The sequence below is a fragment of the Pipistrellus hanaki genome (assembly GCF_964339955.1).
Source record: "Pipistrellus hanaki genome assembly, chromosome: 2".
NCBI classification, from domain to species: Eukaryota; Metazoa; Chordata; class Mammalia; order Chiroptera; family Vespertilionidae; genus Pipistrellus; species Pipistrellus hanaki.
In genome coordinates, this window is record NC_140504.1 from 48192724 (window position 1) to 48205712 (window position 12989).

At 43.6% G+C, this 12989-nt stretch overlaps 1 protein-coding gene and 1 pseudogene across 2 annotated transcripts in view; both read right to left on the reverse strand.

The window, feature by feature from the left end:
• The window catches only part of ACAP2 (ArfGAP with coiled-coil, ankyrin repeat and PH domains 2), a 115090-nt gene extending 106533 nt beyond the window's left edge, over positions 1–8557 (reverse strand). Inside the window, exon 1 of the mRNA XM_084871608.1 lies at positions 8214–8557. Coding sequence (XP_084727734.1) covers positions 8214–8266 — 53 coding nt within the window. The 5' untranslated portion in view covers positions 8267–8557. The remainder of the gene's footprint in view (positions 1–8213) is intronic.
• A 149-nt stretch (positions 8558–8706) lies between these two features.
• Positions 8707–10695, reverse strand: LOC311616403 (large ribosomal subunit protein eL19-like; annotated as a pseudogene). Its single transcript has one exon. The product of its transcript is annotated as a large ribosomal subunit protein eL19-like (transcript).
• Between the last annotated feature and the right edge of the window lie 2294 nt (positions 10696–12989).

The following is a 12989-nucleotide window of genomic DNA, read 5'->3' on the forward strand; positions in this document are numbered from 1 at the left end:
GTTAGAGTGTCAGCCCACGGACCAAAGGGTCTCAGGTTTGATTCCTGGGCAAGGGCACATGCCCTGTTGCAGGTTCATCCCTGCCCCAGTCAGGGCACGTGTGGGAGGCAATCAAATGATTTTTCTTCTCTCTCTCCCCCACTCTTCACTCCCCTCCACTCTCTACCCTATATCCACTCTAATCCCTCCACAACCCATTTTCCAAATACCTTTAAAATATAAGCCTTATCATTTCTCACCACTGCTAAAAGCTTTCTAATGGCTTCCTATTGCACTAATCATAACTTCTTATTATGGATGACTTATAAAGCCTAACATGGTCCCTATCTATCCATCTGAACTTATCTCCTACCATTCTTTCTCGTGCTCACTCTGCTTCAGCCCACATTGGCTTCTTTTTGTTCCTTGAAGATCAAACTCCTTCCCATCTCAAGACCTTTGATCTTTAATCCCACCTCAAGCCTCTCCCTCCCCAGGTTTCCCACCTTTAGCACCAGTGATCAAACTTTGCATTGTCAACAGGAAGACAAACTTCATGGGATTCCCGATGGAAATGACACATTACATCCCCACCTATGAGTTCACTTTCCAAAAATGCTTAAACTGTTATCTATCTAGAATAGGGGTGTCGAACTCAATCAGAGAAGGGGCCAAAATCTAAAATCCAGCCTAAATCGCGGGCCGAATGGTTTACTGAACAGTCATAAACTGACAATGTCATAAACTGACAGCAGAGTACAGTGATGACAGCGCGGTGCGGGCCACATTGCAAGGCCTGGCGGGCTGGATTTGGCCCGCGAGCCTTGTGTTTGACACATGTGATCTAGAAGGATACAAATTCAGAAAGTGAAATATAATACAAGAAAATTTTTCTACATTCATCAAAAAAGTAACATGAGATTATTAGTTATCATATTATCTATAACCCAGAAAAGTGGAGAAACACCACATCCAAAACAGGAATAAGCAGTGTTAAGCCATAACATCTTCATAGAACATATAATACAACCATATTTTAAAATCAAAATAGTCATAGGGATATAAAGTATAGCACAGAAACTATAGTCAATAATCCTAGGTAATAAAAGGCTAATATAAATTGTCCCTATGGGCAGGAGTTGGACCGACCAGGAGTTGCACATGCATTGACCACCAGTGTGGAACATGGTGGGCATCGGTGATGTGGCACCGGCAGCGGGCAGCAGTGGAGGCGCTGCCAGCCCTGATGGGCCCTGATGAGAGCAGGACTGTGGCAGGATGGTGGAGCAGATAAGCGGGTAATGCCAGGCCAAAGTGAGTGTGAAGGGGTCCCCAGCTGACAGCTGGGGGAAGGGAAGGCCCAGCCAGCAGTCAGGGGAAGGGAGGGCCTAGCCGGCAGTAGCAATAGGCAGCTGGGGGAAGGGAGGCCCCAGCCAGCAGTGGGCAGCCGCTAGGGATCCTAGCTATGCACAAATTTCATGCACTGGGCTCCTAGTATTCTAATAACTATGTATGGTGTTAGATGAGTGTGAGATTTCCTTGAGATGATCACTTAGTAAGTATGTAATGTCTAATCACTAGGGTGTACACCTGAAACTAATATAATATTGTATGCCAACTATAATTAAAAAATAAAAATTATTTAAAAATGAAAACATATCTATACTAATAGCCTAGGGCTGGCATGACCAGACGGACAACCAGTCACTAGGAAGTGCATGGAGCACCTCTGGGTCCTGCCCCCGGTGGCCCACAGGCTCCTAGCACAACAAGGCTGGCAACCCAGTGGACGTGGTGAGGCAGGCGCAGAGAGCAGGGTCTGCGCGCTGGAGGGTGCTAGCAGTCCCGCCTCTGCATGTGAGCTGCAGAAGAAACACCTTTTCTAAGCTCCCTGTACGCCACCCGCAGAGTTCTTGGTAACTTGGGTAATAAGAATCCAAGAAGGTGTTCTAGGGTTTTTCTCCCCTCAGCCCAGCCTGCACCATCTCCAATCTGGGACCCCTTGGGGTATGTCTGACTGCCAGGGATCCGACCTAAACTGGCAGCCAGTCATCCCTCTTGCAATCCAGGACCACTGGCTCCTAACGCTCACCTGCCTGCTGGCCTGCTCAAACCACGCCCTCTTGCTGCCCTGATCTCCCCCAAATGCCCCTTGCTGGCCTGATCACCCCCAACTCCTCTGCCTTGGCCCTACCACCATGGCTTTGTCCAGAAGGACATTGGAAGGTGTCCCAGAAGGTCTCCAGGTCTAATTAGCATATTACCCTTTTATTAGTATAAATGGTCACTGATTGAGATTTTTCTTCTTTTTTAATGTAGGTGTTTCCAGGTGTAAATTTCCCTCTTAAACATTTCTTTGGCCATACCCCATAAGTTTGATATGCTGCATATTTATTTTCATTGTCTGAGAGTGTTTTCTAATATCCTTGTGATTTCTTCTTTACTCCACTGGTTATTTACAAGTATGTTGTTTAATTTCCACTATTTGTAAATCTCTGAGATTTTCTTTGGTTATTGATTCTACATTCATTTCATTATGGTCAAAGAACATATTTAGTACAATGCCTTTTAAATGTATTGAAACTTATTTAATGGTGTAACATATGGTCCATGTTAGAACATATTTTATGTGCACTTGAGAAGAATGTGAATTCTGCAACTGTGTGAAGTGTTCTATAGATATCCACAAAGTCCTATTGATTTATAGTATTATTCACATCTTCTGTATCGTTGATCGTCTGCCTAGTTGTTCTACCCATTACTAAAAGTATTTATGAATTATTGTTGTTGAATTGTCTATTCCTCTCTTCATTTTTTTTTTCAATTTTTGCTCCATGTACTTTGGGACTCCCCTAGTAAGTTTATAAGTGTTATGTCTTCCTAATAGATTGACTCTTTTATCATTATAAAATGTCCTTTATCTCCAGTAATTTTTGTCTTATAATCTATATTATCTGATATTAATATAGCTTTTCCAGCTCTCTTTTGGATACTCACTGCATGCTTTACCTTTTCCTATCCTTTTACTTCCAACCTATTTGTGGTTAAATCTAAAATATGTCCCTTGAAAATTGCATATAGTTCAATCATCATTGAAATTTTACATTACAAAAAGTTTTTTAAAATACTAGTAAGATCAAAATATATAGACATATTCACCTCTGAAATTGAAGAAACTACTGCAAAGATAAAATATTCAAGAATATTTGGAGGGTGGAGAGGCACAAACCAATAACAAAGGAAAACTAGTCCCACCAGGTATCATAACAGACTATAAAGTATTGTAACTAAAATATTAATGGTATTTGCAAGAGAACAAATACATTAATGGAAAAGAATAGAACCCAGACAAAGACTTATGTCTGTATGTGTATATGTATATGTGCTTGTGTATAATTTTAAATCAATAAGGAAAGGATAGAGTACTCAGTAAAAGATATTACGACCAGCAGCTTTCCTTAAAAAGAAAATTATATCATCTCCCACACTCAAAACTAAAATGCAGTTGCATTACTTGACACTAAAATTACTACAAAATGGCCCTGGCCAAGTAATTCAGTTGGATAAAGTATCATCCTGATATGCCAAGGTTAAAGGTTTAATCCCCAGTATAGGCACATATAAGAAACAACCAATAAATGCATGCATAAACGAAACAATAAATAGATGTTTCTCTTTCACTCTCCCCTTCATCTCTCTCTCTCTCTAAAAATAAATCAATAAAAATTACTATAAATTTATATATATGTATATATATAAAAATACAATAATTATGACCAAACGACCAGTTGCTATGATGTTCACTGACCACCAGGGGGCAGATGCTCAATGCAGGAACTGCCCCCTGATAGTCAGTGCACTCCCACAGCCAACCTCCTACAATCCCTCCCCCCAGCCAGTCAACCTCCTGCAGCCCCTCCCCCTCAACCAGCTGGCCCCCTAGAAAGGCCTCAATCCCTGGCCAGGCTGAGGGACACCACCCGTGCACAAATTGTGCACTGGGCCTCCAGTCCTATAATAAGATAGGGGAGAATTTTTTAGGTAATAGACAAAAGCCAGTTTTAAAAGAAGCTGTGTGTGTTTATTGATTTTAGAGAGAGGAAAGCGAGAAGGAGGAAGGGAGGGAGGGAAACATCCATATGAAAGAGAAACATTGATCAATTGCTGGATTAACAGGGGATCAAACCCAAAACCTGGTTATGCGCCCTGACTGGAAATTGAACCCACCACCTTTTGGTGTACAGATAACACTCCAACCAACTGAACCACACCAGCCAGGGCCAAAAGCCAGTTTTTAAATATCTGTATGATATAAGACATCATTTGAGGTCTGGCACATTATAAAAGCTTGTTCTTCCTTATTCCAACTTAATTTGATGTTATATTAAATTAAGAATTAGAAGCTACAGTGAGGAATAGCAGGATTATTGTTTTGGCTCATTAAAAAAACAAAAACTACTTTATAATGCAATTCTACCACCACTAAAGTGACAACTTTTTTCTCCTCATCCCTCACCCACTATATATTTTCCATGTATCAAGTGCCAGTTGTTCTGAAGAAGGAAGGTAAAGTGGCAAAGCAGCCAGGATTGGCACCAGCTTAACAGCAAAACATAATCAAAAGTAGTTTACCTTTTATTCTACCCATGAAGAACTTTTGCCCCAAAACATCTTTTTAAGAATTTTATTCCAAGTTATTGAACAAAGATCGTATCTGAAATAGAATCTTACAAAAAAAAAAAACCTTCAGAATGGTATACAATAAACATTGTTAAGGATAAAAATAAATCAGATAAAGATCAAAGTGTTCGAAGGCTTGCTAACATTTTTATTTTTGAGTGCACATTTCAGAAAGCACATTTAAAAAGTACATTTAGACACATTTACTTTCTTGTAGATTTTTACATGAACAAGATTTTGATCTTTAGAAGGGTTTAAAAAACTAAAAAGGCAATTCAAAAGTACACAATGAAATGTGCCTTCCAATCTAATCTAAAGAGAGAGAAAAAAAAATTCTTTGGAATGTAAAAGTAACCACCAGCTTTAGTCAAATGAATAAAGACAATGTTACAATTGCAAGATCCTTCTTCTCCTATTTTAATCAGTCTTTCTCTGGTTTTATCAACTTAACAGGAAAATTAATGTTTAAATCTAGAACACTGATGAAAGTTTTCTTCTGCAAGATCTGCCTTTTGCACTAATTCTACAACACCCAACCTTAATTCATTTATGAATAAAAAAGAATAGGTATTAACCTAAAAACAACACAACAGATAAGGACACTACAAGGAATAAATAAGGCAGGTGCCCTGCTATCAAAAAACAAGCCCAGCCTTCACAAATCTTGTTTTGATATGAAGTTTCAAAATACCACTCATAAAAACGCACAATATTCTTAAAAATCAAGTTTCTCGCCGAAATTGGTTTGGCTCAGTAGATAGAGTGTCAGTCTGCTGACTGAAGGGTCCCAGGTTCGATTCTGGTCAAGGGCATGTACATTGGTTTCAGGCCCGGCCCTCTATCCCTCTCCCTTCCTCTCTGCAAAAAAAAAATCAATAAAATATATTGTTTAAAATTACATTTTATAAATAAAAATCAAGTTTCTCTAACACATAAAGCATGTGAATAAAAAAACTTCTGAAATATTCTTTTCAAATTCTATAGAAACCTACTTAGTAATGGGATTATAGAAAAACTGTAAAACTTAAGATGTAAATGATAAGGCCTTTATTTCTTGGCATTCTTCCCTCTATTGATAATCTAATCTAATCCCAAAAATATATGCGAAATATAGGAGTTCTATGAATTTTGATTTTTCTTCCCAAATTATAGCCAATAATAATTAGAATACTGCTAATAACTCTTGAAAAATCTCAAATATCCTAATTAAAATAAAATATTATATTCAAGTTTAACAAAACTTCACTATAATATTCCATACAACTTAATTAGTATCTTTCCCTTTTATTTTATATTCAATGATTACTTTATATTAAAAACACACACACACACATACACACACACACAAATATATGCTCTGGCCTATGTAGCTCAGTTGTTTGAGCATCATCTCCTGCAAGGGAAGGTCGAAGGTGTCAGCTTCTATCCCAGATCAGGGTGGGTGTGTGAGGCAACAAATCAATGTATCTTTCTCTTTCTCTCTCCTCCTTCCCCCCACCCCCTCTAAATTAAATAAAATAAAATAAAAGATATCATATGGTTTGTGATCGACACCATTGGCTAGAAGTTCTCCAAGTCACTTCTCTCAACTTTCTTTTTAAAATGAAATTTAAAATGTGAAATAAACTGCACATAATGCAGCTTTCTCTAGTCTAGGAAAAAAAGGTTATGATTATTGCATTTAAAAAAAAAAAGCAAATAGCTGATTCATATTAATAAAAATTTCACTAAAAGCACAACTTTATAAAGTATGCTTTAAAAATTACTTCATTTGCTACACAATCCTGAAATCTAACGGGTAAAGCTGTCCTACACAATCCACAGGGATGTTCAATTCATGCAGAACATGAGTTTCAAAAGTGAATACCAACAACAATCAAACTAGGTGCAGCTTGTTAAAAGCAATAGCCCTAAATTCCAAATAAAATTAATAACAAGACACCGGCCGGGTAAGTCAACCGTTAGATTCGCCAGGGTTGTGGGCTCAATCCCCAGCGCCCACTCCCAGCCCCCCCCCACCCCACCACCACCACGTAAAGACACATGCAAGAATCAACCAATAGATGTATAAGCGATTGGAAAAATTAAGTGTTGTTTCTCTAGCTCTTCCCCCCTTCCTCTCAAATCAATTAAAAAAGTTTTTTTAATTAACAAAAGTCAAAATCACAAAGTGTTCTTAAATTTTCTCTTAGAAGTTGGAGTTCCTTAGCTTTGCAATAGTTTGCTTTTCACTGAAGAAAAAAAGGAACGGGAAATCTAATTAACAATGATAAGGATGAGAACAGTTGGTTCCCAGGCAGAGGATGCAAGAAATTGACAACGCAGGCTTGACCTGGAGACCTCTCTCTCTCTCTCTCTCTCTCACACACACACACACACACACACACACACACACACTCTCCAATGCTCTGGGGACGCTTTCAAGAAATGTCACTGCCTAACGGAAGTTTTAAGGCCTTTTTTTTTTTTTTTTTTTTACGGCCTAAGGACAACCCTACGCCTGTAAATACACTGTAAAATACAATCTAGCAAGCCCCATTCTCCAAAACAATTCAAGAGTTTCCTACGATGCCCGAAACGTAAAGAACATAGCATGCACTCGTCTGTCCACCCACAGGAGGCCGGGCGGGCGGGCAGCCCCGGAGACTCTGAGTGCCCCCTCGCCAGCTGATGTGACAGACCCGCGGGGAGCATCCCGCTGCGATCCCGGGTCTGCGGGCCCTCCTGGGCCGGCGCTTCGGAGCCTACTTCCGTTCCCAAAACAGAAATGCAGTTTCCCCTACTCCTCACCCCTCGACCCAATACCTCTCGACTGAGCTACCCCCTTTAAAAAGCTTAAAGCAAAGCAGATGGTTTCGGACCGAGCCCACAGAATGTGGCTGGTCAAAGCGCAACCCCACCCCCGACTCCGGTGCAAATCCCCCGCCAGCCCAGCGCCTTCCCGAGAGCCCTTCTGGCTGGGGATTCGCACGCCAACAGAAATCGACGACCCAGTTCGATCCCCCAACCCCACCATCACCACCTCACCACCACCCGCACTACCCCCACCGCCACTTCCTCCACGGGGTAAGGAGAGTGGAAAAGCGCAAAGAGGAACTAAGTGAACTGCAAGCGGGCGCCCTGCAAGCTCCCTTAAAGAAGGGGTGGAGTGGGGTGGGGGGGGGGGGGTGGAAACGAAACAGGAGCGGAAGGAAGGGGGGAAAGGATGAGCTCCGGGAGGAAGGGGTCGAGCGCGCGCGCCGGAGAAGGGCACGCGTCTCCGCGGACGCCGCCGCTGCACCCCAGTCCCCGGAGCCGAGCGGCGCGCCCGGCCTCTGGATCGCTACGCCCCGGGCAGAGGGCGAGGAAGAGGGAAGAGGAAGGTCCTCCTCCCGGGCAGCCTCCCAGCTTGGGACGGGTCGGTTCGTAGCTGCGGCGCCTTCGCCGGATCGAGAGCGGCGACAACGGCCGCTCGCCCCGTCGGAGGGCGCGGGCTGCGGGGCCCTGGCGCGCGCCGCCGGCAGCCTTCACGCCCCCACCGCCCGGGGCCGCAGCTCCGGCGCCGCGCAGCTCACCTGAAACGGGGCGAATCCTTCAGACACTCCTCGAAATCCACCGTCATCTTCATCCTGCGTCTGCCTCCGCCTCGCCCGGCCGGCGGCGCCGGAGGAGCCTAAGAAGCCGCGGGAGCGGCGGCGCTGGGGACCCAGACGGCTGCGGCGGGCGCACTAGCGCTGCGCGGAGCTGAGCAGGGCGCCTCGCCGGAGGGTCATAGCAGCCGCGAAGGCGGCGGCGGCGGCGGCGGCGGCTCAGTCAGGCCCCAGTCCGGCCCCTCTTCCTCCCACCCCCAGCCGAGCGCCGGCCTCAGGGAAACGGCCCGGGAGTGACAGCCCCGGCCAGCCAGCCACAAACCCAGCGGCCAATGGGAGGGGCTTCCGGCAGCACCGCCCACGGGCGCTCTGGCAACGCACCGGAGCGACGGGAGCCCCAGCCAATGAGCGGAGCGACCGTGGGTGCTCGCTGGCCACACGCGTTCCCAGGGGCCAACCGGGATGCGCAGGCGTCGCTAGGCGGACGCACCGGTTGCTGGGAGGCCGGCAGCTGAGGAGGCTCCTTGGGAAGGAAGTCACGTGAGCGCCCGCGCTGCGCTTCCCTCGGAGCCCCCGCCCCTTCTCGGCCTCCTCCGGCCCCGCCCTGCTGAGCTGCCAATGCCGAGGAGCGGCCTCCTGCAGGTCTCAGCAAGGAGGGTTACTTTTTAAGGCAGCTTTGGCAGAAATCTGGAGAGGTTAGGAGCAATGGTAAAAGAAAGATGCAGGCTAAGCCACCGATTCCTTTTAGTTGAAAGAAACTGAGGCCAGGAAAGGAGCGAGGGTAAAAGTTAATGATAAAAAAAAAATCCATCTTTCAATTCTTGGCTTGGTTGTTTAATTAATTTAGAAATATCTCCCATATGTATATCTTTTTATGTAATCAGAGACTACCTTCTGAAGGAGCTGGTGTTTAGAGTGTGCATCGAAAGAGCAGAAGGATTGAGGCAGGTATGGGTGGATGGGCGTTCAGGGTTCTCAAAACCACCGGAGACATGCCTCCTTACCAGCCTTTCTCTCGGTGGCCTTCTCCAGCTCTGAGGTGAGAGGGTTCTGAAAGTGAGGCTTTCCCTTACTCCAACTTGTAACACCTGCAGCACAGATACATCATATTTAAATGTATACTCTTTAAACCCAACCCAAAAAGTATAGGCGTGTCTATAAAAATGCTCGTGTAGGGTGTTGTAACAGCACAGTTGCTCCTAGCTTTCTCACTAAAATGAAGATAAGCACCACTGATCCAACAGAATTGTCCTGAGGTTGAAATAGATAAGACCTCTAAAGGTACTTAACACAGTGCCACATAGTACTCATTCAATAAATGCTGACTACTGCCATAATTGTGCCACTTTTTTTCATTTTTGTTTTGTTTCGTTTTGTTTTTTTAGGTGAAGGTCACTTTTATTAAATGGACTGAACCATGTAATTGCCAAGGCCACTCTGTCCAGGGAAGAGAGGGGGAGCTTTATCCCTGGGTCTCTTCCTCCGTGGACAGAGCCCTGATGATCTGTCTCCTTCTTGGCCTGGAGCCGCTCTTCACAGCGCCTGCGGGCCGCCTTGGTCTCAGGCCTGCGGGCCTCGGCCTGATCAGCCGGAAGCTTCCAGCGAGCCTGTCTGCCTTCAGCCTGTGGCTGTGTTCCAGGAGAATCCGCTTGGTTTTGAACACGTTACCTTTCACTTTCAGGTACAGCCTGTGGTGCATGTGGCGGTCAATCTTCTGAGCAGCCAGCAAAGAGTTCTCATCCTCTCCACCCAGGTTCCTTCTCAGGCGTTCGAGCATGGGCAGTACCCTCCTGCTTACCTGTGCCCATATGCCTGCCCTTCCTGGGGCCAAGGTGATTTGGGGCATCCAGCCCGGGAATGGACAGTCACAGGCTTCTGGACAATCAGCCCATCTTGGATCAGCTTTCGAATCTGCTGCCGGGAGTTGGCATTGGCGATTTCATTGGTCTCATTGGGTCCAACCATACCTGCATCACTTTTTTCCTCTGTGCTATCATCAGTGATTAAGCCTTCTCACTTCTGCCTGAAGTCTCATGTAGCCCTTTGACCGTCTGGCTAACTTTATAGCATGATGGTTTGTTGCTTTTCATAACCTATGGTTATATCTTGTTCTCTTTAGTACTTTTAAGAATTAACTGTATAATTTTGAGACATTTCAAAGAATATATAAGCTTTATAAATGTGCCTTCTTTGGTAATAAGCTTGGTTTCTCTTTTTTAATTGAATTGTATATTCCTGGAATCCACACAGCTTCTCTTAACAACTAGAAACTATTGACAGTCAAAAGTTGTGTCCTCAGACACTTTAATCAAGCCAACCTCTTCTAGATTTGTAACTTCCATGTCAAATTTAGAAATAGAGTTGGGCATTTCAACATTTAATTGCATTCTTGGTGCATAATCTGTATATACAATAACTTAATTGTTTAAATGCTTCAACACGGTGTAACCTTTTGGAAGATGCCTATAGTGACACTTTGAGATTCAAATTAAAATTCAGCTGAAACCAGTTTGGCTCAGCGGATAGAGTGTTGGCCTGTGGACTGAAGGGTCCTGGGTTTGACTCTGGTCAAGGGCATGTATCTTGGTTGCAGACACATCCCCAGTAAGGGGTGTGCAAGAGGCAGCTGATCAATGACTCTCTCATCGATGTTTCTAACTCTCTATCGCTCTCCCTTCCTCTCTGTAAAAAAATCAATAAAATATATATTTAAATATATATATATATATATATATATATATATATATATATATATATATATAATAAAATTCAACTGCCAGTAAGTCAGAGAAAGATAAATATCGCATGATCTCACTCATTTGTGGAATATAACGAACAACATAAACTGATGAACAAAAGCAGATCCTGAGACAGAGAAGCATCGATCAGACCGTCAAACCTCATTGGGAAAGCAGGGGAGGGTGGGGGAAAGAGGGAGAGATCAACCAAAAAGGACTTGTATGCAATGCATATAAACATAACCAATGGGCACAGACCCTAGAGGGGGGTGGGAGGAAATTGGGGGGATAAGGACACATATGTAATACCTTAATCAATAAAGAAAAAAATAAAATAAAATAAAATTCAACTGCATGACACCATCAGTGCAAATAACTAAGCTAATTATCAAATAAACATTTTTCTATGGATGGCTAAATTTACATAAACCCATTAAATGATAGCAATGTCACAGTTTTTTTTCTCTGCCCCCATGGTAAAGCAAGCATTATAGGGTGTCGATGGTAATATAATGTCCTAAAATAAGAAATAGTATCCTGGCTGGGTGGCTCAGTTGGTTGAAGCATCATCCCGTACACCAAAAGGTTGCAGGGCACATGCCCAGGTTTCATGTTCAATCCCCAGTAAAGGTGTGTATAGGAGGCAACCAATTGATGTCTCTCTCTCTTTCATTCTCACTCTCCCTATCTAAAATCAACAAAAATATATCCTCTGGTGAGGATTTTAAAAAAGAAGAAATATTAAAAGTGGGATAGGGTGAGAATCCCAAAATGTCACAGGTTATAAAAACAAGTTTCAGAGCCACTGTGCAACTTCTGCTATATATTTCTTGATGTATTCTTTTAACCTATGCTTCTGTAGCTTCCCACTTTTAATATATCTCCCAATACCCAGATCCCAGGAGGAAAATCTGATTAACCCAGCTCATTTTTTTTTTCCATGACAAGTCACTGGAATTAGTCATTTGCACAGGAATGAGGGTAAGGATGGGGATTGCAGGACAGCTGACTGGTAAACAGGCAGTTTCTCTGAGAGAGGGTGTCAATGGCTGGGCCCGGAAAACAGAACTATTAAACTTGCACATTCATCCCGGACTTTGGCCTCTGACTCAGTCCTCCACCCCAACTCCTAAGGTGATTTCAACCTTCACTTGTTCTTTATTCAATAATATCCACTGAGCATATACTCTGGCCAAACAGTAGGTCCCAAAGTTTATAGATGAAATAAATGGTATTCCCAAAGTTTATAGATGAAATAAATGGTATTTCCTATGTAGAGCTTTCAAACCAAAGGAGGAAATGCATGATACATCCCAAGTCAGGAGTATGCAGGGAGCTAGCATACTCCAGGGAAGGAAACAGGGTTCTCATGTCTCTGTAAATATGAGCAATCCTGAAAAAGTAAGATCCAGCAGAAGGGGAGAAAGGTCTTTCCAAGGACCTGTAATCACAGTGAACTACATGACTACAGAGGTAAGCAGTGACCAGATCAAAGGACCTTGCCTGCCATGCTAAGGAATTTGTATCTTAAGGCAAGGGGAAAACGGAATGAGAATGACGGAAGCCTGTTAGTGCCATGCTCCAATTTGAATTTTAAGGAGAGTGGGGCAAATGGGTGGGGCTGTCTGGACTGAGACTAAACACTCTAAGCAATTTTGAGGTTCTCAACCAAGGCCATTTTGATCAAGATACATTAATAAATACAAGGGGAAAAAAAGTGATGAAGGAAAAGGAAAAAAGACTAAACTTGATGGTAACTCCATGTTTCAGGTTTGGGTAACAGGTGGGAGGTGGGAGGTGGTACCATTCAAACAGAGAAGACATTCATCTCTGTGTCTCAAAGTATGTCACTTTGGGAAGTCCTTAAATGTTCCTGCCCTAAACCTCGTCTCACCCAGAACATTCATGCCCAAGCTCAGCCTTGAATGTTTTCTGCTGTCTCACTCCCACACGTTCACTTCGCAGCTCCAAACCCAGGACTCTTTTTATCTTGTAGGTATCTGCCTGTCTTGCCTTCCTCCGC